This window comes from Antechinus flavipes, chromosome 3 (genome assembly GCF_016432865.1).
Source record: "Antechinus flavipes isolate AdamAnt ecotype Samford, QLD, Australia chromosome 3, AdamAnt_v2, whole genome shotgun sequence".
Classification (NCBI taxonomy): domain Eukaryota; kingdom Metazoa; phylum Chordata; class Mammalia; order Dasyuromorphia; family Dasyuridae; genus Antechinus; species Antechinus flavipes.
The window spans coordinates 173,960,128-173,988,039 of NC_067400.1; the positions used below are offsets into that span (position 1 = coordinate 173,960,128).

Genomic DNA, 27,912 nt, shown 5'->3' on the forward strand with positions numbered 1-27,912 from the left:
CACTATGGGGTCAAGGTCCAGTGTCTGACTGTGCCTGATTAGACCAATATGAAAGACTCTACCACAGGTCAACAAATAGCTCATACAAACGTTTGGAGTGGAGATGGCTATAAATTTGCACATTTCACATTTCTTTTGAGTTACTGCAATTCTGCTTTGCTCCAAGAGCACAGCATCTACTTTGGTGCTGGGAGGTCCCATATCTTATAATCAATACCAAAGTTCTTTAGAGAAACCTTGAGAGTATTGTTGTACTTCTTTTGCCCTCCATTTGAACTCTTGCCTTATGTGAATTCATCATAAAATGATCTTTCAGGCAAAAAATACTATGGCCAGTGCATCAGAGGTAACTCTGCAGTAAAGTTTGAATGCTTACTAGTAGTTTGGTAGCTAACTATATTAATGGCAAATATGATTATGGACATTCAATCAGCTTAGACTACTGGAACTCAGAACTCCTGAACTCAAAAGACCTATCTTCAGCCTCTCCAGAAGGCAGGGATTATAGACCCGAATCACCATAAATAGTTATTTTATATATTGAAAAGTATTATTCTGAAAAACAGGGTTGCTATTGAGGTACTGAAAGTTGGAAAAGGATCACCCATCTAGCCAGTGAACCATGTTTTCTAACTCCAAGTACCTGTCTCTATTCATCAAACCACATAGTCTCTTGATATACAGGAAGTTCTGCAGATACTATGGCTATCATTATAATATCTATTTACAAATAAGGTATCTCAGGAGCAAATAAACAACCATGAATTAATTGTCTGGTATGGCCTATCATTGAGTTTTTTCATTTATTTTTTGTCTCTGTGATCCCATTTAAGATTTTCTTGGCAAAGATACTGGAATGGTTTGCCATTTAATTTTTCAGCTCATTTTAAAGATGAGGAAACTAAGGCAAACAAGGTTAAATGGTTTGCCCATGGTTACACAGCTAGTATGTATCTGAGTTGAATTCAGGAAAAGGAGTTTTTCTTACTTCAGGCCTAGCATTCTATCTACCTTGATGCCTTTACTGTGGTATTGGTGACTGTGTGTGGTACTGTGTACTGTGGTATTGTGACAAAAGGTAAGGATACAAAAAAAGGCAAAAACAAGGTGCTCACAGTCAAACAGAGGAGGTGTTATGCAAACAACTACAGTTATCCCTTCCACATTGTGATTTCTTTATCATCATTTCAATGTAACATGGTTGGCATAAGAAATTAAATGGGAATTTTTGGGAGTTTTGAAGAAGCTGCAGATGATGTGCAAAGGCCAACAGATAACACAGAAAATGTCTAGAAGCTCAGAAATGCATACTATATATATATATTATATTATATATATATGTATGTATATATATATAATATTATCAATATATTTCATATATTATTACCATAATAATTCAAACTTCTTTTCTGATACAAAAGGAGGACCAAAAATTTAATGTAGATTTTTCAGATCATGGAAGCATGATGAGGAACAGATAACTACGTACAAAATTGTATATGTAAACAAACAGTATATTATCATAATAAGAATAAGTACCATTTATATGTGCCAGGCATTACAATTTTTACCTTACAATTATTATCTCATTTGATCCTCACAACAATCTTAGACATAGGTGATATTATTATCCCCATTTTAGAGATGAAGAAACCAAAGCAAACAGAGCTTAAGTGAAGATCACATAGCTATCACACATCTGAGATCACATCTGAACACAGTTCTTCCTGAACTGAGTCAGGACTGGGACTTATCCACTGAGCCACCAAGGGAAAGGCTCTAGCATAGGCCTAGGGAAGTTAAGTGCCTTGATTCATTTGGATACAAGGATATCCTATTTCTAGGTATAAAACTCTTTCCACTGCCTCCCTCTTTGTACTACTCCCATGACATTGTTATATAGTGCCTTACATTGAAGTTATTTGTGTCCATTATACAATTTGAAGGTCATATCTTCTGTATTCTATATCCCAAAGAGCACCTTATGCAGAATAAGTGCTTGGAAAATATATGTTGAATGAACAACTGGAACCTGTGCTGATGTAGGGTAGAAGTATTCACAAAATGTCTCATATGTAAATCTTCACACTAAAATATAGTTCCATTTAATACAGCATAATATTTACAGAGATGTACTCTGTTAAGAGTGGATACAGGAACTGATCTTAAGAATCAGGAAGACTGTAGGTCTGCCTTGGACATAGACTGACTATATAACCCTGGACAAAATATGATCCCTCAGAACTTCGGACAACTTAATAAGATTATCCCTTGCAAAGAACACAACAATCTGTGTTAGCAGAAGAAATTCTTCACTGGCAGTTCCTTAAACTGATGAAATTATTATTCTGGTAATATAGGTAATATATGTATATGTGAATATATAAATATTTTACAAATATGTATATATGTATAGTAAATAATAAATGTGACTTGATTTATGAATTTGTATATAACTCATGTCCCCCTAAATTCCTCTCTGATGGCTCATTTTGGTACTGAAGGCCTATAGTTCTACAAATTCTGACATATTACCAAGCAAAAAGGCTTTGAATACAAGGTCTATAATGGAAATGTCATTTGAGAATCAACCTATTCTCAAAAGATTAGTCATGAAGGAGTAAAATTTTTAATCATAGCCACTCAGGAAGATCATCTACTTATAAAGCTTAGAGAGATTGCAATCTGTTTTGGCCAAAGGATGCTCCACAATGAGAAAAATCACAGTCCTTAAATATTGTAAGATGCTCTAACTTTTTAAAAAACAAAACTGAAAAATCATGGAAATAGAAATAAAAAAATCTCCTCTGAATTTTTTATCTTATGATATGTTATATTTGAACTATGTCATTTATTACTATTATGCTTTCAATAATGTTTTCTTATTAGCCATTTGGAAATGAAATACATAAATTTTTATCCTCCTCTTTATCTAGCTGCCAAGATTTAACTTTCTCTTTTAAAGGGAAAGTAATGAAACAACAAGAACTTGTTTAATGTTCATTTATTGGGATTTGGTTTCCAAATCAAATTATGTATTATTGACTTATGTATTATGTATTATGATTGACTTTGTTACCTGTCTTCTGTCTTTCTTTCTTTCTAGCTATCTATCCATTATCTATTTTTCTCTGTTTTAAAACCTTGAGGCTTTAAAATCAAGTGTGAAGTAATAGGCAATAATATGACAGGTAATGCAGAGCCAGCGGAGTTTTGATGGAATCATAGAACTAAGAAGTGGAAGTGACTTTAGATATCTCTTCCAACCTTCTAATTTTACAGATGAGAAAACTGAGTCACAGAATATGGAAGTTATTTGTTTATTTCCTTAAGTAGTAAGTGAGACTTGAATTTAGTGTGGTTCTAAGACCTCTTTATATGACACCAAACAATGTTGCAAAGTGTCGGGAAAGATAATTTGGCAGAGATCTTCAGGATTAACTAAAAAGGGAATTTGGAAGGGGAAAGATGCTGCAAATGATGTAAGTCTGGACCAATGGCCTTAATGTACCATGTAAAGAGACAGGTTGCCCTCTGAAACATCTCCTAGCTAGTGCTTGCAATTTACAAATGAACAAAATTTTTAAATTTAGCAACTGTAAATACCATCCCTTGAGCTTGTAGTTCTGCCAGCCTATTAAAATATAAGTGCCTTTGATAAGAGTATAATTTAGTTATTATTTATACCTCACTATGAATGAGTTACTTAAGACTGTAGAGAATACATTTTACTAAGCAGGACAGTGAATAATTGTATTGAATGTATAAAATAGGACAAAAAGGGCAGGGTTGGGGGAATGGAAGACAAATTTTTCAGTGAGAAAGAAAGAGATGTTAGTGATTTTTTTAGTTGGCCCTAGTTTATATAAGATAGCAAAGCAAGAAGATTTGCATAAGAGTAAGTAAGTGAAAGCTTAAGTCAGTTAAGAAAACTCTTGAGTTTGATTTGAAAATCTAGGTTTTCAAAGTTTTAGAGCAAAAAGATTAAGTGAGGCTTGGAAGGAACTCCAGGCTATTGAGTGTCTGAGGGGAAGATGGAACAGGGAAAAACAGATGGCCAAGAGGGCCCAAAGTAAAATTGTAAAGTGGCTATAAATGCCTATTTGCTTCCTCTCTCATATCCTTTTACCTCCCTTTAGCACCTCTCGACTTCCTCTTCTCTCCTCCCCCCACTCCTAGTACCCATGCACTTAACTTATGACATTCCCTGGTTATTCTGAATTCCCACTCCCCATCTCATTCAGGTGTCCTTCACTAATCCTCCTTTTGAAAACATGTCTTTCCCTTTGCACACCTCCCCCACCTAACCATACTACTAAACATATTCTACATTCCCAAATGATAGCCAATAATTATTATTGATGATGATAATTAAGTAGCACTTTAAGGTTTGCATTTTATATATGTTATTTCATTTAATCCTCACATCAATCCTGGGTATGCCCTATTATCATTTTCTCCTCCATAGATGAACTGAAGCTGACTAAAGTTAAATGATGTGCCAGTATCACAAACTAATTAGGAATCTGAAACAGAATTTGAAGTCTTCCTAACTTCCTAATTCTAAATCCAATGTTTTAGCCATTAGGTCACCACTAATTTTAGTGACAGATAGAGGGAGATCCTCTGTGAGGTATTTTTACTTTAATAGAGAACTCTAATGGACATGAAGTCTTAACCCATGATAGGACACTCTAATGGAAATATTGGGCATTATGACAAACCCAATTAGCTTAGCAGGATAATCCTTACCCTATATGGTTCAGTTGTTTTTCAGTTTTGTTCAACATTTTGTGACCCCATTTGCGGGTATTTTTGGCAAAGATACTGATACAGTGGAAAGAGTTTCGAATTAACTTCTCCAGCTTATTTGACATATGAGAAAACTGAGGCATGAAGAGCTAAGTGATATGCCCAGAGTCACCAGCTAGTACTTGTCTGAGGCTAGATTTGAACTCAAGAAGATGCCTTTGGCCTGGCACTTTATGCATGGTGCCACCTATCTACAAACCCTATATATAGAGATGCTAGTTCCACCTTCAGAAAAAGTTGGTCCCTCCTAGCCCACTAACTTAGGGATACCATGAGGTTAAGGAGAGTCTTACTCTGTAACTGGTACTAAAAAGGAGGCTCTAAAGATACCATTCTTCTATAGCGTTAAAAATGTAGAGCAAATTACTAGCAGTGGAGAAGAAAGTTTTGGGTAAAGATTCAGTTTTAATTGACTGGGAGAGAAGGTTAGTGGCTTTCAGTATGAACATAACTGCAATGGAATGGCAGAACAGAAGACAGAATAAAGAAGCCAGACAATGCAGGTGAGTTTTTACTGCTTAAAAGGTTTATGGTTTGGTTTATCTCAGCCAAACCATACCTCAACAGGAGATTAATGAGTTCTTTCAGAAATCTATATTCTATCTTAGAATATATATTTGGACTGAGTTCCATTGGCTAGCCCCACCCACACATATTTAAAGAAATCTATATTTTCTAAAATTTCTTATGATTAAAAAATTTTAAATAGTATGCTAAATTTTTTCAAGTTGTGTCCCTTAAAATTATAAGTAGTGCTCTAAAATAATAATCAGTTGCCTTTTATTTAAATGCCATAAAGTTTTTAATTTCTTTTTTACTTAGTACTCTAGTTTGAGTTTTGATAAGCTTTGAAATGGAGGTTGAACCAATGGGAATGAAGAAATTGTTTCTAGTAATTATCCCCCAAATGGAAACATCTTTTAGAGTGATGTCATAAGAAAAGAAACTTTCTTCTCATTCTGTTCTCTTCCTTCCAATTGTTGAAAATAATCAGTTCAAATGCTGAGCTACTTTCCTTTTCTTTAGATCTGAATTAGAAGGCAAGCACTGACTAGAACTAAAATGAAACAGAAGGATTGATGTCAAATGGGTTAATAAATTTCACCTCTTTTGCTCCTCCCTTATTTGGAGATTAACATCTGATTTAGCGAGGAAGTGAAATACATGACTGTTATTGTACAAAGAATAATGGATTACAGTTAAAAGATGTGGATCTTTTATATATTTGGCCAATAAGGATATGGTTAAGTTTCTTTCCAATTGAGAAAACTGAGTTGCAGCCAGACACATGCACATACATACATACATACTCTGAACTTCAAAGAGCAACTTTTATTGTCTTTTAAAAATATTATTTTCATACATGACAAGCTACAAATTCTACTAATGTTTTCTCACTGTAGAGGTTACCCTGTGTGTCCTTACAACATTCAATGGCAATGCAATATCATTGGAATACAAATTTCTCCAGGTGCTTCTAAAATGGAAAAGTCCTTTAAATGTAGACTTAGTACTGGACTATATGTCTGTTAAATGAAGATCAAATCAGCTGAATTCAGAAAAATTAATCATGAGATTGAGTGGAGGGTGATGAATTTTGGTGATATCATCTATTAAGTTATAGAGGGGCAAGTTTCCACTGTAATGGAACTGCAGGTGCTTAATGATCAATGTGCAGTTGTTTTTCAGTGGTGATCAATAATTCGTGATGCCATTTAAGGTTTTCTTGACAAAGATATTGGAGTATTTTGCCATTCCTTTTTCCAGCTCATTTTATAGATTTATAGATAGATGATGAAACTGAGGCCAATAGGGTTAAGTGATTTGCCCAGGGCCACACAACTACTAAGCATATGAGGTCATATTTGAATTTAAGAAAAGGCCCAACTACTCTATCCAATTTTGGCATAGATTTATAGCTGGAAGGGACCCCACGAGCCATTTAATCCAAACTCCTCATTTTGCAAAGAAATTGAGGCATTTGCCCAGGCCATCTCACTTCAATCCCCACTCTCCCTTCCTCCCTTTCTCCACTGTGACACCATTGAAAAGATTGTTGTGACTTTGGGCAATGTTGCTTAACAATTCTCCCTCCTTTACTGTATGAGGATGTATTCTGATGGAAGTGGATTTCTTCAACAAAGAGATCTAACTCAGTTTCAATTGATCAAGGATGGACAGAAGCAGCTACACCCAAAGAAAGGACACTGGGAAATGAATATAAACTGCTTGCATTTTTGTTTTTCTTCCCGGGTTATTTATATCTTCTGAATCCAATTCTCCCTGTGCAACAAGAGAACTGTTCGGTTCTGCACACATATATTGTATCTAAGATATACTATAACCTATTTAACATGTATAGGACTGCTTGCATCTGGGGGAGGAAGTGGAAGGAGGGAGGGGAAAAATAGGAACAGAAGTGAGTGCAAGGGATAATGTTGTAAAAAATTACCCTGGCCTGGGTTCTGTCAATAAAAAGTTATTTAAAAAACAAAACGAAACAAAACAAAAAACAACAATTCTCCCTCCTTGATTCATAATCCCAGGCCTTGATTCAGAATGAATTATTTCATTTTCTAATAATCCCAGAATACACTATCTTTGTTACTTTTTTTGGCTAGAGTTTACAGATGATACTATGTTATACCATCTGAAATGGTATCTAGTTGCATGTTTAAACTTTTACTATAGGTTTGTTTTGATTATAATTCAGCATACTTCCACTGCTACAATATCCAGCTATCATACTTGATAGCTATATTATCCTTGATACATGTCCAATAACAAATTATGTGGTAGCAAACACTACTTCATTATTTCTAGATTGGTAACATTCCAGAATTGCTCATGGTGACTTCAAGCAACTTTTTATGCTACATATAATTTGCAGGCTGACTCGGGACTAGAGGTAATATGATAGCTATTTAAAGGACAATATACACAAAAAGCACAGTGAGAGATACTTTTAAATATTGCTTTTTAAAGAATGTATATTCCTAATACCAGAAAATTCTGGCATTCTGGAAAACACTATTTGGTGATAAGATGAATGAGCACTTTACTTCAATGCATCATCATGGTCAAGAGCTGAACTGGGATTCTCTAAAGCTATGCCAGGTTGCACACACATTTTGGCAGGTTCTGCATCATGATATATGAAGCAAACTGTGTTTCTGATGATAGAAGGTCAACCTCTCTAAATAGGAAGAGACTCATCTCCAAAAGGCTGGCTACCAGATAACACATTTTTTCAGTCATACCAACTCAAGACTGTCTGCATATGGATTTATAGTCCGGTTTCCTTCAGGTGAAATGGCAGTTTCTTGAAGCACTGGAAAAAAATGTGAAAATTGGGGCAAGCCATTTATAATCTGAACACCGATTCCACTTGATATCTGATCTTGCTCTACTGGCACCAAATTCATGTCTATTAGTGTTGAAAGAATAATCAGACATCTAAGGGGATGTCATGTTAAGGGGTAGCAGAATTTAGTGACTGCTTATATTGCTCATGAAAATCCTTAGCCACATGGAAGATTTTCCTGTTACAGATTAGTAAATGGCCTTAGTCTTTTTCATACTTCTAAATAATTAGGGTGCTCTAGGGTAAATTTTTTGCATGTGTATGTCCCATCATCATGAATGTTTAAAGTAGAAACATGTTTAGATCTGGAGTCAGTGGTCTTCTCATGTGGGATCTTTCTGGATCACTTTGGACAAGTTGCTGTATTTCTGACTTCAGAGGTACTTCCCAGTTCTATGATCGCACAAATAGCTTACAGAAAATTCTGAATGCGTCTCAGATATCTCAACCATTGATTAACTGTATGACTTTAGATATATTTTCTAATCCTTCCACCAGCAGTTTATATATAAGTGAGAAGCTGGACTAGATAATTTTTTTATATCTTTAATTGCCAAGATTTTATAACAGCAGTCTTAAGCTAGGAGTTTCTTGGAAGAACAAAAATATTTCCCAATGCTTATTTCCAAGTTTATTGCTGAAATCCTCATGGCTGTATAAAATAATTTGAGGAAAATTAGATTTTTATCATGCAACCTTGTTGAAGTTCCAATATTAAGATATATGCTATTAAACTTGCTGGTCCAGTTTTAACCAAACTCTTTGGATCTGGATAAGTTATATGGTCTCTTCCTTTAAAGTTCTACTGTGATGGATGCTTCATCATGGAATGAAAGTGATCTTAAGGTTATGCTAGGATAACACGAGTTATGGTAGGTTCTATCAAGTAAAAAGGGCTTTTTAAGAGGAAGACTAAAATTAACATTTAAAATCCATAGATAAATATTTATCAAATATATATAAGTAGAAAAAACTCAAGAGGCACTGAAACAATACTGTCATATCTTACAGGTATGTGCACATTTGTAGTTTGATATATATTCCATAGAAGATGCATTTAGGGAAATTGTGCCAATGACTTATAGGGTATATTCATTACTGTGGTTAAATTTTAAATGCTTACTCTATAAAACAAAGAACTTTTGTCCTTTCAGATGGGGACATGTTTCCAAATGAATTGTTCAGAGTAGCCTCTGTAAGATAAGGAAACTTCTAAAGAAAAATAGTATTTCTTCTTGGATGTAAAAGCAGGACTTTAATCTTTCAGACAAATTAAAATATAAAAATCAATCTATTCTTCTTTTAAAAGCTATTTTAAAAATAATAAAGAACAAGATTAAGTAACATAATTAAAGGGAACAGAGGACCATACTTAAATGTGTTCAACTCTGTTCTTTTCTCAATTTCTTCATCTTCATATTAGTAAAATCTGATTAAGGTGAAAATCAAAAAACAACACATCGATTTCTACAGTTTTATGAGGGTTTATGATTGACTGAAATTTGTACCAGATTTTTTTTTAGGGGCATCCTTCTGTCCATAAGCTACCTAAAAGTATTGCATCTGAATTTTACTGCAGCAGCTAAGGGGAGGAAGGTCAAAGTTCCTAATAGATATAACAATCCATTATAGAAAGACTATGAACACTGGTAACAAAGAAAACTGAGCAAAATTCTAGTGAGCCACATTTATTTTGGCAAATGAAAGTTCAACTTCTTACACACAAATTAAACTCTCAGACTCCCAAACTTTTACTATACATACATATGCATGTGTGTGTGTGTGTGTGTGTGTATGTATATATAGATAAAGCATCCTGGTCCCCAAGTTTTTAGGCATAAGACACAATAAAACAGTATCAAAGTTTCAAGTTATACAGGCTAGCTTCAGTACTCATACCATAAAAAGTTAACAGAATTAATACACATTCAATATTTTCAAGTGTACCTATGACACATACACATGTTCATTTTCTTATTTTTTTGCATCACAGTTTTTGAATAAGCAACTTTTAAAATATCCAATACACAATATATCCATGAATAGGCACAACTATGAATTTCAGTTGAATACAAATAATTTCATCCATAATCTCTTGATTTGGAATTTAAAAAATAACTAAGAGGAAATGTAAAGTGACAAAAAGTGAAATAAATGCTACAGATTTCATAGCACATAAGCACATTATGATTAGGGAGATTTATAATAGCTCCTAATTGGAATGATTTTTGAAAATGATACTAACATATTTTGATGTGTAAGCCAAAACAAATACTTTGGTGGGAGGGGGAGGTAAAAGTAAGATATATACAAACTGCTAGATCTACAAAGAATTGGAATATTAAACCCACAAAATTCTTTAAAATAAAATATTTTGTTCAACTAAGTACCACTCCTATTTAATAGTTTAATATTTTGATTGTTCAACAGTACATTAAATATATTTGTGTTCTAATCAAAACGGTATTGAATTATGCTATTTCAAAATAGAAATGCCAAACTATGCCAATCTTTACATTAGTAATTAAAAGGTTAAAATTTCCAGTCAAGATAAATCTTGTTCCTTAGCTTATAGTTTTAATCAAATTAGGAGCTGGAAAATTTCAATTTATTCTACATTATTAGACATTTTGAGTTTCAATTAATTGATGCTTTCCTTTATAAGCTATACAGATGGTTACAAAACAAATCGGGTTTTTTTCTCATTAAGAAATCCATTTCTTTCCTTGAACAGGATTTACAGATTGGCTCTTGACTCATCTGTGTGAGTAAAAAAGTGCTTTTTACACATTGATACGCCCCATTTTTCTAACAGCAAACAAAAAAAGTAAAGGCACTAAGGAATATAGCTTACATTTTTAAAGGATAATTTTTTCATATGTCGTTATGTAAGTAACATTCCTCATCTAATAAAAGATATGACATCAAGCTGTTGTTAATTTCTGTATGCTGAGATATAACACTTTAAATGTAGTAACTCTGTGCAAACTATGCAGTGGCTAAACTGATAATTTAGGGAAAGTTTCTTACTCTCATCTCTATGAGTATAGGCAGATGCTTGTTAGTTTGCAACAGAGTACCAGAAATGTCATATATGTGAGAATTGATAGAGCAGATCTGCTTGAGCTAGCTCTTCTTAGGATTTTTTCTAATTTCAGTGACAGGTCTTGATATGCTTTTGAGCTAGATTTAAAAAAGAAATATAAAGCCATTTATATATACATATATATGAAATATATATATGTATACATATATATGAAATGAAATTGGGAACTATACTTTAAAGTTTTGGATTTTTATTGGCATTATTTTGTTTATGTACAAAGGGATTGGACAACCCAGCAGCATTCAAGATATAAGACCAGCCCCTTACTTCGTGAAGGGAAAGTGCCATTTTTAAACTTGGAAGATTTATCACTTGGCTTTTAATTGACATTTTCCTTTTGAGAGAGAGAGAGAGGGAGGAAGAGGGGGGGTGGAGAGAGAGAGAGAGATGAGAGAAAGGAAGAAAGAGAGGGGAGAGAGAGAGAGAGAGAGAGAGAGAGAAAGAGAGATGAAAGGAAGAGAGGGACAGAGAGAGGGAGGGGTAAGGTGGGAGAGAGAGGGAGAATAGGGTGGGGGAGAGAGGGGGGGTAGGGGAAGAGAGAAACAGAGAGAGAATGTATTAACTTCAAGAAAGCTGTTAAGTTAGCTAATGGGTTTAGACTAAGATCTTAAAATGTGCAGAACATTACTTCAGAGCACAGATAAGAAAGTTCTACTTGTTAAAAAAAATTGTACCTTAAATGGGAATAATTTAATAGTAATAGTCTGTTAAAAGTCTAACTTAATAGTAACTTCATGAGCTTATTCTAGTAGACTGCCAATTCCAGCTAAGCATCTAAAACTAGAAATTGTTTCTTGAAGCATTTCCACCCCAAGCACCATAAAACAGGGTAAAAAAAAAAAAAAAAGGCAAGACAGTTAAATGACTCTTGGATTATTAATTTAAAAAGGAATGACTAGGAATATTTAATACTTGAATTGATTTAGGTCTGATTAAAAAACTATTCATTTACAGCATGATTGGTGCTAAGAGTGTTCTAGGTCTGTTGCATTAAGTTACGAATGATGCACCACAGTGCTGAGTGCAGTGCTGTTATATACAGTTAGATGGAATGTACCACAGATTAACTCAAAAAATTTTACTTAGCATTTGAGTTCACAGTGATTATAAACTTAAATATTTAAAATAGTGACTGCTACTGAAAACTCCCATTTTCACTCACATTATCTTTATCAGTGCTTTTGCATTCTGTTGACTATACATTCAGTAGTAATAGTACCTCCAACAGCAAAAACATTTACAGAAAATGCATGGCAGAACATACAAGTTTCATTGCAAACTGACTATCTCCATTCCTATGAGAGTAACAATATTTAAACAGACGCATCAAAAACGATGTATTTATGCACAAAATCCAGTAACAGTAAAAGGTTACCAAAAAAAAATTGTCCTTACCACTTCAAGTTCCTATCTAGTCCCTAAAAATTTGGGATCTAGAGGGGAAAAAAATTCTAAGGGGAAGGAATCTGTTGGCACAGATACACTAGCCCAAAATAAGCCAGTGTTTGCAGAGAATCAGCCATTTACGGAGAGGTTTAAAAGTCTATCCCAGTAGTTTGTTTATATATGGGTTTACCCAATAGAATGCATGATCTCTTTCCTCTCCTTCCCCTCCCCCAAGTACAGAATGGAGTTTTATTTTCCTTAATCTTTCCCCTTCTCTTCCTATATTTATTCCAAATTCTGTTTAACATTCAAATTTCCTACGCCAGAGGACATATTCTAAACTGTGCCCAAAAGAATAAATTTTACCCGAATACATTGGATTTCGGTCTCAATTTGAAGGAGGATGTGGAGGAGCTGCTTTTAAGGGGCCTTTCCTCCTCTGATAATGGTTGTTCAGGGTCCCTGAAAGAGGGTGTGCTGTGAATGATCTGCGTTCGGAACCGAATTTTGTTGAGTCTGGGTTTCATTCTGCTGCTGCTGCCACCTGATGCTTTGCGACTCGATGACTTGCTCCCAGCAGACCCATCAGCCAAAGAGTGGTGGTGGTGGTGGTAGTGGTGGTGATGGTGATCTCCCCCATCCTCCAGTACATGAGAGAGTTTATATGTGATAAGATTTGAAGGGAGTACTTTAGAGAGCTTCCAGCGCCCACCCACACTTTCCGAAGCACTCTCTCCATCATCGTCTTCCAGGGCGCCCACCAAATTCTTAATCTCCTCTGCGATGCTCTGGCTCAGATACTGAGAGGCCTTTTTTCCGCTGTAATCCCTAATGTCCACATCTGCATCATAGGCTCCCACCAGCAACTTCACTACCTCTACATGTCCATGCATTGCTGCTAGGTGCAGAGCTGTATAGCCTGCGCTGGTCCTGGCGTTGATGTTTACTGGTAACTGGTGCTTATTGGCAAAATTGACCAGCATGGCCAGGAGTTCCTGCTTTCCATGCTTGGCGGCCCAGTGAAGGCAGGTGAAGCCGGTGATAAAATCACGCTTGGCCAGTAAACCAGGCTCGCAAGTGAGCAGTCCTTCCAAACTGTCCCATTTACCATCCGAGGCAGAAAGCATCCAGGCATGTTCCAGAGGGTCCAAGGCCACCGACCCGGTTGCGCTTCCTTCTTCCTCGGTGGAAGACGAAGCTAAAGAAGCGGTGTCTGAGTCTCCGCCACTTCTGGGCGCACGTCCCCCTCCAGAAGAGCCCCCAGGGTTGTTTCCCCCAACAAAGAAACTCCTTTTAAGCTGCGGGGAACTGCCTATCATCAGATCCAGCAAATTCTTGCGGCCAGGTCTTGGGGTACTGACTCCTCCAGGAGAGCTGCAAACGTCTCCCTCCTCCCAGTTTTTTGAGAAAGGTTCTGACTCTTCCCCACCGCAGGAACCCTGTGGTAGCCCTCGGAGCAGAGGTACATTACGTCTAGAATTTTTCCTCCGCGCCCCGACGCCCAGGGGCTGCACCTGCCCCAATCTCGGCAATTCATTCCTGCTGCTTTCACCAGAGACTAGATGGGGAGGCAATTCTTGGTCCACTGTCTGTCCACTTTCCTCAGGAGTGCTCTCTGGGACCAAGTGGTCCCCACTGGAGGGAGGAATGTTTCCCTCCGGTGACTCAAGTTCATTAGGGGTAGGCAGGTTAGCGCTGTCCAGAGGGCCCGAAGCCTCCTCGAGCTCGGGTGCTTCGGTCACAGAGATACTGGGCACTACCTGAAGAGCGACCGGCGACGGTAACTGCTGCTGCTCCTGTTCCTGCAACTCTGGGTTAGGCTCCCTACTTCCGGGGGAGGGTGGTGGGCTCCGCGCATCCTCCTTTCTCAAGTCCACTGGCCCGGCTGGAGATGAGGGACGATGCTCGCTGCCAGCCCCCCGCTCGCCGCCCTCGGGGACCTGGAGGGTCGGGGCCCCCTCATGCCCCGCGGGCACCGGGAGAGGCAGACTACCACTGATGAACTTCTTCTTCAGGTATACATACTTGGTCCCGTCTTCAGGATCGGTTCGGACTGTAGCCACAGTGTTCACCAGCTGCTTGAAGCGATCCCGGGCCCGGGCTCGCTGCTCGGGCTCACCTCCCAGGGCCCCCCTGAAATGCTCCACCAGCTCCGCGTTGCGGGCTCGGCCCCCTCTTTGGGTGAGGAAGAGCAATACCGCCTCCTGTCCAAGCTCCTCCATCCCTCTCCTCCCTTCTCCTTTCTCCCTTGCAAAGGGACAGCGAAGCGGGAGAAGGCTCAGCCCGGCCCCATCGCAGGCGGGAAGGGCAGCACGGCTAGGGGAACCTCCTGGAGAAAAGGGGGCGGTGGCTTGAGTCCTGTCTGAGCTGGCGTAGATGAACTGCGCCCCCCGACACGTTGGCCAACCCAAGAGACCACGAACGTCTGCTCTAGGGCTCGGCGAGGCGGGCCTCAGTCAGGACAGACAGACGCCGCGGTGTCCGCAGCTGCCTCCCGCAGCGCTGCCTCGCCACCACCTCTACTAGCAGCAAAAACAGCAGAAGATACCCAGACCCCGCCCCCTGCTCCCACCGCCCCGCCCTTCCCCTACCTCCCTCTCCAGCTGGCTCCTCCCCCGGGCTCCGCCTTACTTCCGGTCCCGCCCGCTGGTCGGCCAATCTCAGTCGCTACTAACTGTGGTTGCCTAGGGGAGCGTGGGGGAGGGGGCGCGCAATTCTTCCTACGTTCCCTTCATTCTTTTATTCCGAACATTCTTCCCGCGTTCAGAAAACAGACCCCCCCTCTCCTTAACTCTTTCAGACTTTCTTTCGTACTCCTCCATTTCCCTGTCCCCTAAACATCATGGGGGTCCTCTGTTTCGAAGGGAGGTTCGCGGCTCCAACCCAGAAAAGTAGTGAGCCGTTCAAGTCGCTCCTCCGCCAGGACACACCCCTCCCCCGTCCTCAATTGGGTTCGCGCCCAGAGCCTGGTAGTCAGCCGCGTCACGCTAGCGCCCCCAGCTGGGCAGAGTCTTCATGCATAAGGATCTCCCCTGTCTGGAGACTCCCGACTTGGCCCCGCCCCGTTTCCATCTCGTGCAGGCCTTTCCGCTAGGGCTCCGCCCCCTCCCTTCCTCGGGCTACCGCCCTCAATGAACTCCGCCCGGGTCTCCCGCGCTCCTCGGGGCTTTGGCTCCACCCTTCCCAGCCCCCGGGATCCCGCTCTCCTAGCCCCACCCTCCCCGGGAGGCTCGCTCCAGACTCCTTTGCGCCACCAGTTAAATTCCAGCTGCTGGGAGCCCTTGGGCTGTAGTCGGGACGCTGTGGTTCCTCCTATTTCTACTTCTTTTCTTCCTCACTCTTAGCTCCAAGGTTTCCCCTGTTCTCTTGGAGACTAGAGAGTGCAGAAACTGCGGCTCCGGCTTTCGTGTGTCCCATATTTCGCATCCCGAGTAGCTGCAGGACATCCCGAGAGACTATGACTTCCTCCGATGTGGCGCGGCACACGGTAAGTGCCGCCGCCCGGGGCATCCTCTCGGGAGTGGTGCCAATGTTTCTGTGAGCTCCCCAAAGTCGGGGGCTTGCAGGCGGCGGACTTGCTCCGTGCCCAGGAAGGGGAGGCTTCAGTTCTTGGTTCTTGTGTTCTGCAAAGTTGTCAGCTTCGGAGACCTCCACCCCTGGGGGGAATGGGGGGGTCATCCTGGACTCATAATGTAGTCCGCCTGGGCTCTGCTGCCCGGACGTCTCGGGAACTTCTGCCTTTTCTCCCTCCGGCTCGCCCACTCAGTCTGTTGCTCTTGTTTCCTCTCGACTTCATCAGCTCTGCTTATTGTCACTCGAACCTCTTTTACCTTCTAATTTTCTCATTTCCAGAAACACTCCTAAGGTCTCCCCAACAGTAGCGGAGAAGGGGCGCGCGCCGGCAGACAAAGCCCTAGGACCGGGGGGCGGGGAAGCCTCCCGAATCCGGGAGCAGGAAATTTTTTTTTTTTTCCCTTCTTGCAGTAACGGGTGGGAGAGGTCAGTGTTGATTAGGTTGCGGGCCTTTAGGAGAAAGCGGTGCTGGGATATTAACTCTCTCAGATGTGATGGTCAAACTCTTCCCTCTCCGACTGTGCTTTATTATTAGGGCAGACTTCAGACTACCTGTAAGCTGTAATTAAGAAGGCAAGCTTGAGCGGTGGAATTAGGAGGTTGCTTTTGTACTCTGCGTGTTAGGGCTTTTAGGAAAGAATGGAATGGAAGTTTGCCCACGTTTATGTTGGATAGTGGCCTGTTTGTTCTCCTGTATGTGGAAAAAATTAAGACCTAAGATCTTATGCTGTTAAGCAGTTGCTTGAAATTTTGCGTGTATGGAAAATATAACTTGCAGTTTTTGAGTGTGGAAAATATAGCTTTCGAATTTAAGATAAATAATAACATCTGCTTGGATTTCCAGTTTCTTTTAACCTGTAGGATGAAACACAAACTTGTAATCTTGTCATTCTGGGCTCAGTTTAACCCATTTTAAAACGGGTCTCTTTGGGGAATTTCTGGACTCTTTTTAGATGGTATTCTTTCCAGTGCCTTTGCCCTCTTACCATGCCTGGTATCTTTTCTGCAAATCTGAACCATCCTTAAGATTGGGATCACATTGATACTTTAAGAGGAAACATCTTTATTAAGCATTTATTACAGATAAGGCAAACGGAATTAGGAATAAAAAAAAAAAAATAGAAAAAAGAAACACAACTCCAGTCCTTAGTTTGTCTCTTCCATTACAAATCTATATTATAGGGTAGAATGTAAAAAAAGAATACTGCCAGAGGAGCAAGATCAATGCAATGGCCTTTAACATAAGTCAATCTCCTTTTATTCTCCCAATAGCCCTGTGAGACTGTTTATCCCCATTATAAATATGAAGAAATGAAAATCCAGAAATTAAGTAAATGTGACTTAGAATCATAGAAATTTAGAAGAGACACCAGAGGCCTAGTGTGCCCTCTCATTTAAGAAATTAAAGTCTGCCGAGATTTCAGGCAACTTGCCTAAGCTCACATAGGTACGAAGCTGAGGTTGGAGATGGATTTGACTTTGACTTCCCAGTGTCTTGGCAGTTTTCTAGCATGCTCTTTCTTGCTGATACAAACTAAGATCATGAAGAGCTAGATATTTATTACATAGCTTACATTTGTATATCACTGTAAGGTTTGCAAAGCCCATTTTCTGTAATGCTATTTTTAACTTAATTTTATATTTTGTCCTTTTTGTCCAAAAAAGTTAAAATTTCTTATACTGAAGTAGATTTTTAAAAAATCATGCTGTTTTATAGCTCTTTTTGAAGTTCCTATAAGATTGTGAGATTTTTGAATGTAGAGACTTTTTTGTTGTTTTTTGCCTTTCCTCTGTATCCTGAGATCTTAGCAACTGTCATATTGTCAGTGTGTAATAAATAATGCTAGTTGACCGACTACCCCAAAAGTAGAGTTCTTTCACTTTTAGATTTGAAAACATCAATGCATATAAGCATGGTATAAAGCAAAGAGAATCCTTGGACATGGAGTCAATGGTATCTGGTCATCGGATTCAGATGATTCTGATGGAGAAACCCAATTCACTTGCATCATCTTCCTGATGTCATTGTTGTCTTTGAGAATGAAAGACTATTATCTGCAAGAGTAGGAGCAACACAGTTTCCTTCCTTCCTTCTTCCTTCCTCCCTTCTTCCCCTCTCATTTTCTCTCTTTTCTCCTCTCCCTTTCTCTTCCTCCCTCCCTTCTTTCTTTCTTTAGGGGTTCACAGGCTAGGTCTTAAGGACCATATTTTAAACTCAAAGCACTCTGGTTCTCCATGGCTACAAAAGGTCCTAACAATTCACTTGGTTTTGTTTGGGCCCTGATTGACTTACAGTGAATGTAAATAACAATTGTTTTGGAAAACCTGAGCCTCTTCCCCTCTCAGAATTTTAAAAAATTGATTAATTTGCACATAAGCATACAAATGACTAGATTAAAAAATGCCAATCTTTTCCTCATTTCTTTCTATTTACCTAATCACTGAATGGGCAGCTGCCTAGATCAGGGACTTGTTAAGACTTTAGCTTAAAAAGGTCAAGGTCTCCCACTGCATATCCTGCCTTCCTAATCTATAGCTGGCCACTGGACCCAGATGTTTCAGGAGGAGAAAGTGAGGTTGGTGACCTAGTATATACCTTTCTCATTCAAATCCAATTCATTTGCATATTATGGAATTATCTCTGAGATGGTCATATTCCAGAACATATTCAGGACATATTCTTGACAAAACAAAAAGAAGATAATTATGCTCAAGTTACTTGTTTTCACTTTCCTCATCCTTTGGGGGAAAAAAATTTTTTTTAACTGGTTAGGGGTTGTCATATATTCTATTTTTCAAGTTGGACTATATCCAAGTTTTCTTGACTCTGATTGATAGTGCATTCTAATATACTGTATCTCATGTTTATTGCTAACCTCTGTGATAACAGCACAAACTTTGATAACAATTGTGAATACAAGTACTTGATTTCATTTTTCTATTTTTGAAGAGCTATTCATAATTTTCCATCAAATGACAAATCTGCGTCTATTAACTATTTCTGAATAGTATCATAGAAATCTCTATTTTACTTATTGCAAGCTATGGATTCTCTCATGTTTCTTTTTTAGTTTAATAAATATCTGTTTAATTGAAGACAAGCTTTCACAACTGTATTCTTAATTTTCTTTTTCTCCCTTCAATTTTTTTTTTCAAATTGCAGAATTCATGTAAATTTCTGCATCAGCACTTTTTTGTTTTGGCTCTTTTCAGACCATTTTAGTTAACCTGTCCTATCTTCCTTACCCTTTCACCTTTCCAAATCCTATCTATCCTTCCAGGTCAACCCCAATCTTACCACCTTCATGAAGCTTCCCTTACCACTTCAGTCAGCAATGATCATTGCACTGTTTCCTTCATAGCACTTAATGATTGTTATGCCATAACTAGCACAGGGTTACATAGTCCTTTATGACATCTTTTGTAATGTCATTATTGACTATATATATATAAATATATATAATAAATAAGTGTGTTTGTGTATGTGTATGTATGTATAATTTTTTTTTTCTTAGTAAATTTGTAAACAATCTGAAGGTAGGAAAAGCTATTAGTTTTGTTTTGCAGATACCGCCTTATTTCTGGGTAGTATTGCAGAATGAATATATTCTAACAGGCATCCATTTAGTTTGTTCCTCTTTAAACTCTTTTAGTGTTGTACGCTCATTAAAGGCTGTTTCTGTCTATTTTCTAGTTTATTTTAATTTTTTCATCACATGCCAGAGCTTTTTATCTCCCTTTTCCAAGAAGAGTTCAATATGTAAATAAAATAGGCATAAAATAATATTACTATTTGTTGAGGTAGAGTGTGTTGGCATAGAGCCCTGGAAATATAACCTGAATTCCCAAATGTAGAGGATCTTCACAGGGCCCTACTAGCCTGTTTTTGCATAGGGGACAGAATCTGGTGTGTACCAAGTGCTGTGTTTAACAGAATTGGCTAGGGCATTCTGTTAACGAGATTGTGTTTGAACAATCTGTCTATGCTCTGAATATCCTTTATACTCTAAATAAGTTTAAAATTTTCCAGGATCATGGAATGTACTTTAATCCCAGTAAGATAGCTTGCAGTTATATATAGCTCTGGAAAAATGTATGTTTCAACTCACCACAGCAATTGAAACAAAATACATGTCTTTATATCATTTTTATATGCCCATCATATAAGAAATAAAGGATTTGATTTTTTTAAGCACTGTTACTGGGCTTTATGTTATATTGTGTTTTGAATTTAATTTCAATAAGAAATTTAGTAGATTGAATGGGAGTGGTGAACTGTCGTTTTGTTCCTAACATCATTACTTGCCGTGTGATCTTGGGCAAATTAATTCCTCTGTGAAATAGAATTTATAATTTTTCAACTAATATGGAGAGATTAGTGAAAAAATCCTCATAAAGTTTTACTCATACCTTTATTGTTCAGTGTAGATAACTCTGCTTTTGAATGTTTGCCAGTGGAGTGGAAACTCTGGCAAGTCCTAACAAGTCAGAAGTAAGGTTTGCTAATATACCTCTTAGAGGATATCCGAGTAAAATGGGAGTTATTTTATTATTTTTTTTTAAATCAGGATCTATTATCAGCAACTCATAAAGATGATTTATTTAGCTAATGATCTCAAGAGAAGAAAAGATTGGCTTGGATCAGTCCCATCTCTCAATGTGATGAGAATCTGGAGTCCACTGTTTCAGTGTCTCTTGGATTAAGTCTGCCAGTTCCTCTTTCCCTCCCTACATCTCCCTTAAGGTCTGGCCTGTAGTATTTATGCCTTCTAGTCAGTTGACTTCTATGGTTCAGCTTTCACTTAGGTATCAAATGGATAAAAAGCTAACGTTCTGACTCTGATCATTCCCAACCTTTATCACTAAGTCCAGACTTCCTATCACTTCCATGATCAACTATAAAATCCTTTTTGATGTCCAAAGCCTTTTAGAACCTGGCTTGCTCAGATTTTAATAGTATTCTTATACCTTACTTTCCCCCAACCCATGAACTCTGCAGTCCAGTGACTGACTTCCTTGCTGTTTTTCATACACTTTAAATGATTTAGATCAGGATGTTGTTTTTTATTTTTTGGCAAGGCAAATGGGATTAAGTGACTTGCCCAGGATCACAGAGCCTAGTAAGTATTAAGTGTTGAAGGCCTAATTTGAACTGGGTCCTCCTGACTTCAGAACCAATGCTTTCTCCACTGTATCATCTACTGTCTCTAGATCAGTTCTTAATCCTTATTCCACAATTCATGACTAGATTTCAGCAATTTTCTCAAGCTGGTTGGAGAAAAAACAAATTACTTCTTTATTTCACTAACTTCTAGCTGAAATTTGGCATTTCCTCTCAATTATTTAAAAACATTTTGAGAAGAGTTCTATAGGCTTTCATAGGAGTGTATGACACCAAAAAAGTTAAGAGCTTTTGACTTAGATGAATTGTTTTAGGAAAGAAGACACCAAACACTAGAGGGAGTAAGTCCTTTAGTATCAAACTGGGTGGAATTAGAAGTTTATCAACAGCAGAATGAGATTATATAGCAATTCATATAGACTGTTTAATATGGAGGAGGATACTATGGGCAGGGAGACTATCGGGGGGAATAAAAGTATGTATCTTTGAAGAATGGGAAATAAGAAATAAATAAAAAAAAACATTAGAACAGTTCCTGAATTCCTATTCCGGTTAGGGGAATGTGAGATATTATGTCCGAAACAAGGAAACAATGTTAAGTTAACATGTATCTGTTACAGTAGTACACATTGTACAGTAATGATACTTTTTTTTTTAAACAAACAACTATTCTGATCCCACATTGTTGTTAGAAACATTGCCAGAATGGATAAGGATACATTACTAAGATGACAGAAAAGGGCAAGGACCATCATAGTTAGAAAATAATAGTAAATAAATGTGCCTCCAAAATAGTATGCATTTGAAATCTTCATCCAAGCAAAAGGAGGGTAGTTAAAAAGGAAGAGAGCCCATGCTTATGCTCAAGTAAGAAAAGGTAAAAGTAACAACAGGAGTAAAGGCTCATTGTCTTAGCTTTAGAAATTCAGTAATTTCAATGTTCTGTTTTGTTGTTGGTTTTATTTTATTTACTTATTATTTCTCTAGGACTCAAATACAAAATCTGTCTCTCAAGACAAATGAAGTTTTTACTTAATCATTTTATGGTGGTATTCTCTCCAGACCAAAAAGTCCTGTTATTCTTTCTTAGAGAGTAAGTTTTTTAATTGTAGACAATATCTTGGATCTTTCATCTAATTTTATAGGTGAAATATTTGTCCTATACATGTTAAGAGTAGTAGAGATGGTAATAGCTATTGACAAGAGCTACCACTAATATTTGTTTTAAGGTTTGCAGAGTGCTTTACAAGTATGATCGTATTTTATCTTCACAATAACTGTGGGAGATAAGTACTATTTTCCCCATTTTACAGATGAGGAAAACAAGGCAGGAACAGGTTTTGTGACTTGTCCAAGGTCATAAAACTAGTATCTTAAGGATCATTAGAACTCAGTTCTTTCTGACCCTAGATTTAGTCCCTCTATCTATTTTATATCATAAACTTTCTCTAATAGATATTGACAAGGCTGATCCTTAAACATTGTTTAAAAGTAGATTTATGAAAATGTGCTGCATTTCTGTATGATTTTTTTAAAGTTATTAGGTGAAGGGGAAATCAAATGGTTCTATGGATAAAAAATTCAGGAGGGATTTGAGTTAAAATGTGGCCTCAGACACTTTACATTTACTAGCTATGTGACCTTGGGCAAATCACTTAACCCCAATTGTTTCACAAAAAAGAAAAAAAAGATAAAACGTTATGAGGTAGAAAGCAAGATTTAAAAAATTACATAATCATTTGTTGAGGACCATGCTTAAATGTGAAGGGGGGTGGTAGGTTGGTTTTCCTGAAGCCTCTACTGTTGTGAATCATACCACTGAAGGAATTGTAAATCAGCCTTTACTGATGCAGATGTTGTTTATGGATTAGGAATGGAATAAATTGGAGGCAAGAGGAAGAGGAGAGAGATGAGAGAATGCAACTGCCTCTCAGTCTCCTTGTATTATTATCCTCTCACATGAAGCGATCTGTTCTGCTGGTCAGAATTAGATCCCCAGCAGCCACAAGCAAGTGATACCTGTAATAATAATCACAGATTTTGAGTTGAAAGAAAACTCATTTATATATACCATTAAAAAAAAATTTCGAGAACCAGATCAAGTATCTTAAAAAAACATTTTAAAAAAAAATTAGTTATTTTTAGCTTTTTATTTACAAGACATGCATGGGTAATTTTTCAATTTTTCAATCCTTGCAAAAAACTTTCTGTTCCAACTTTTCCCCTCCTTCCTCCCACCCTCTCTCCTAGATGGCAGGTAGACCAATACATGTTAAATATGTTAAGAGTATATGTTCAATACAATATGTGTATACATATTTATACAGTTATATTGCTGTACAAGAAAAATCGGATTTAGAAATAAAGTAAAAATAACCTGAGAAGGAAAACAAAAATGTAAGCAGGCAATAACAGAAGGAGTGGAAATGCTATGTTGTGGTCCAGATCAAATATCTTTTACAATTAAAAGTAAGGGAATACATTCTTAAATTAGGCACAACTGTGATTACAAAAGGTAACAAATAATTTCAGTTAAATGAAATGAATTTGTGCAAGTAGGATGAATATAACCAGGATAAGAGGGAAGTGGTCAACTGGAGGAAAAGTCTTTGTAGCAAATGCCTTTGCTAAGGATATAGAATAATGCAGCATATACATAATATCTGTCTAGTATCTTTGAAAAACTCAACTGGCTGGACATAATTGGAAATGACTAACCCCCCATAAACAATGAACAGAATTATTGAAGACCAGAAACTAATCCTCAGTAGTGGATATGAATGAACAATTCACAAAAGAATTGCAAACTGTTAAACCAAATTACTAATAAAAATGCATGGAAATCAAGATAATTGAAACTTTACTTCACATGCTATAAATTGGCCAAAGCCTCAAAAGATAGGAAGAGTCTGTATTAAAAAGGTCATGGATGGAAAGATAGGCATTGGTAAAACTGTGAATTAATTCCAAATTGTTCTCCAAAACAGACTATGTAGAAAAAGCAACTAAAATATTCATATTCCTTGACCCAGAGATACCTGATGGGAGATAATCAATAGAAGAAGTCTCCATATATACCAAAATATTTATAGCAGTACTTGTGGCAAAGAAGAGGGTAGTAAATTCCCTTGGTTGGCTAAACCAATTGTGGTACACTTTTCATTTCTTACCCAGCTTTGGGTTCATGGAATTCTTTGGACTTTATATCATTCACTTGATCATTAGGAAATCTCAATCCTGCAAGATCCAATCAGCCTTGGTACTCATGCTCATCAGTCAATATGTTTTATTCCTCTGATTTTTTTTCCCATGAACTCCAAAAACTTCATTTAAGGAAAGGGGTATAGGCCAACCATATCATCATTTCCCCCTGTTTCTGCATTCTTTTGGATCTATTTAGACTCTTCCATCATATTCTTTTTATCTCCTATTCCCTTTCAGTTCCCTTTTTTGTGTTGTCTTTCCCTCATTAAATTTGTAAATCCCTTGATGGTAGGGACTATTTTTCTCTTTTGTATTTGTATAGTTAGCCCTTAAGAGGAAAGGAATTAAGCTTTTTTATAGAGCCTACTGTATGTCAAGCAGTGAGTGCTTTATAAATATTAGTTCATTTGATCCTTACTACAACCCTATGAGATAAGTGCTATTTATATATTCGTTTTGTAGTTGAGGAAACTAAGGCAGACAGAGATTAAGTGACTTACTCAGTGTCACACAACTAATAAGAAACTGAAGCAAGATTTGAACTCTAGTCTTCAGACCCAGCACTCCATCTACTGCTCTATTTAAGTACCTCAATAATAATAATAGTTTACTGACTAAGGTGGTAGTTCTTTGTTCTCGAAAAGGACCAAAATGACATCACAATATTAGAGTCAAGTTACAGTGTGTTTGACTGTGGCTGATCAGACAAAGATGAGCTCAGAATGCCCTGCCATAGGTCAGATATAAATAGTCCCTATGAACATTTGGGGTGGGTTCTCTAACTTTGCTCATCTAGCATTCTGGGCTAATTCAATTCGGCTTTGCTCATAAAGCACAGCACCTTTTCTGATGAAGGCACACCATGCTGGGGGCTCCTGTGCCATGTTTCCCATGTCATAAAATTGATTCTAAAGTTCTTCAAGAGACATCTTGAGAGTGTTCTTGTATGGCTTTTTCTGACAACTTTGTCAACTCTTGCCCTATGTGAGTTCTCCATAAAATAATTTTTTTTTTTTGCAGGAGGGAGGGGGCGTGGAGGGGCAAATGTACATTTGGCATTCGAACAATGTGGCCAGCCTAAGGGAGTTGTGCTTTCCCCAGAAGAATTGGAATGAATGGCACTTGAGAGGACCTCTGTGTCTGTTATCTTATTCTGCCAAGTGATCTTTAGACTCTTTAAGACAATTCAAATGGAAACAATTCAGTTCCTGGCATGGCGCTGGTAGTCCAGGTTTCACAGGCATACAACAATGACGTCAGCACAATACCTCTGTAGATCTTCAGTTTGGCAGTCAGTCTATGTCTCATATCCCACTCTTTCCTTCGGAACCTCTCAAAAACTGAACTAGCTCTGGCAATGCATGTGTCAATCTCATTATCAATATGGAAAGTATTCTGCCAAGGTAAGAGAACTTATCCACAGCATTCAAAACTTCATTATATGCTATAATGAATGGTTCTATAGATGGATGGTGTGGTGCTGGCTAAGAGAATTAATCGATACTTTGTAGCATCTCAGCTTCAAAGGCTACATTGAGTGCACAATCATCTGCAAACAAAAAAATCATTCACCAACACTACCTTCATTTTAGACTGGAAAAGGCTACTGACTAAAAATGTTCTGGAACATTATCATGCTATAAGAAATGATGAATACAAAGAAAATAGGAAGATATATGAACTGATGCAGAATGAAGTAGAACTAGGTAAACAAACAACTATAAACAGCAGTAATAAGATAATCAAAGCTTGAATGCTTTAAAATTTTTATAAGCAATTTTGATCCCCAAAAGTAGATAAAATCTGCCACCTTTTGAATGGATATGGAATCCAGCAAATAATCAGTTTTTTCCCTCCAAATCTTGGTTTTCCTAACAGTTTTTTTTCTTATTAAAAAAAATCCCAATACCATATCAGCTAGTTGGAAAGCACTACTAAGTTCTGAGTGACAGAACTTGTAGGCTTACTTTTAGTCTAAGTTCCATGCTTTGGTTATTTTACAATTGATCCCAGACCAATTGTGTATAGTTTGGAAGGAGAGGGACAAAGCCCCTCTATTCTATTTCCCATTCTATTTTTAGATGGATCTGAAAAGGCTTCTTGCCCTAATATAAAATCACAGTGATACTATTGGCTCTTATTCTTGATCGTATCCCTTAAACATGAAAAATTGCCATCTGCAGGCTTTGGACTTGATATACCTAAGGTCCTTGAAGATTATATCCGAAGAACACTTGGAGAAATGATTCTTAAAATTTCTCCTTGGAAACTGTAGCACCACTAAACTTAATGACACTGTACACTTGCATGAATCTACGTATAAGAGTCTTGACATACAAGACTGCAACATGGTCTATGAAATGAATACTAATAAGTCAGGGTACTTAGGCTATGGCACCATAAATTTGTTAGGTAGTTATGGTAAATCTCTTCTTTGGCCTTCTAATTAGTCTTCTTTAAAAATGAGAGAGTCTGGATTATGTAATGTCTAATATGTCTTCTAGCTCAGTAGTTCTGAGTTGAAGGGGTCTATAGCCCACAATTTAGTACTATATTGGAGGTGTAAATTTTAGATCCAAATGAGAAGCTGGGAGAGTATTCTCTCTTCCAAACCTGGAAGCACATGTTTGATTTCTCACAGTAGGCAAAGGAAAATTCATTGTGAATGAATGAGTTAGACTTAAGTGCCTGCTATGTGCCAGTAACATAACTGGCTCCTGTTCATGATCGTTGAATACTATGGATCAATAAAATCCAAAAATCAAAAGTTTTAGAAATAGCAGTGCTTCTGAAACCAAGCCTGTTTCTGTTTCTAGCGCAGTCCCCATAGCCATCACTAAGAAGTGAAATCATTATGGAGAACAGGCTTACCTTCCTCATTATACCACTAGCAATAACTTCTGACCAGCTGCCACTAAGCAAATGATTCTTCAACATTAAGAAACCATTGTTCTGGATTGATGAAGCAAAATATTAAAAACTATGTTTTACTATATTATAAATTATTCCTTGTCCAAGAATCCTATAAATAGTACTACAAAAAGACTTTCCCAGGTCTAAAGATATAAGGCAGAAGAGCATAGGATCCCTGGGAGTGGCAGTACTCTGTAGACCTGTGATGCTAAACTCAAATAGAAATAGATCCCTGAGGTCTTCATATCAGCTTGGAAAACCTCAAATTTATCTATGTTGGTTTTTTTTTTTTTTTTTTAAACATTTCCCAGTTATATTTTAATCTGAGTCAGTGACACTTTGACACTTCTGCTGTAGATCACCAGTGGTACTTCCAGACCAGCCCTTATAGACATTGTTCAGATATGCAGCTTGTATGGCAAAGGGGCCAGG

General features: G+C 37.7%; 2 protein-coding genes across 2 annotated transcripts in view; one reads left to right on the forward strand and one right to left on the reverse strand.

The window, feature by feature from the left end:
• Positions 1-11,838: 11,838 nt before the first annotated feature.
• SOWAHC (sosondowah ankyrin repeat domain family member C) lies at positions 11,839-15,174 on the reverse strand. The gene has a single exon (XM_051984268.1). It carries the CDS (start codon positions 14,888-14,890, stop codon positions 13,031-13,033), a length of 1,860 nt encoding a protein of 619 aa, XP_051840228.1. The 5' UTR covers positions 14,891-15,174; the 3' UTR covers positions 11,839-13,030.
• A 188-nt stretch (positions 15,175-15,362) lies between these two features.
• Positions 15,363-27,912, forward strand: part of SEPTIN10 (septin 10) — a 62,684-nt gene continuing 50,134 nt past the window's right edge. The window contains exon 1 of the mRNA XM_051984271.1: positions 15,363-16,155. Within this exon, the coding sequence (XP_051840231.1) occupies positions 16,126-16,155 (30 nt within the window). The 5' untranslated portion in view covers positions 15,363-16,125. The remainder of the gene's footprint in view (positions 16,156-27,912) is intronic.

What these genes read in the sequence shown, in the direction of transcription:
- SOWAHC (XM_051984268.1), bottom strand. Translation starts at nt 14,890, where the DNA reads ATGGAGGAGCTTGGACAGGAGGCGGTATTGCTCTTCCTCACCCAAAGA.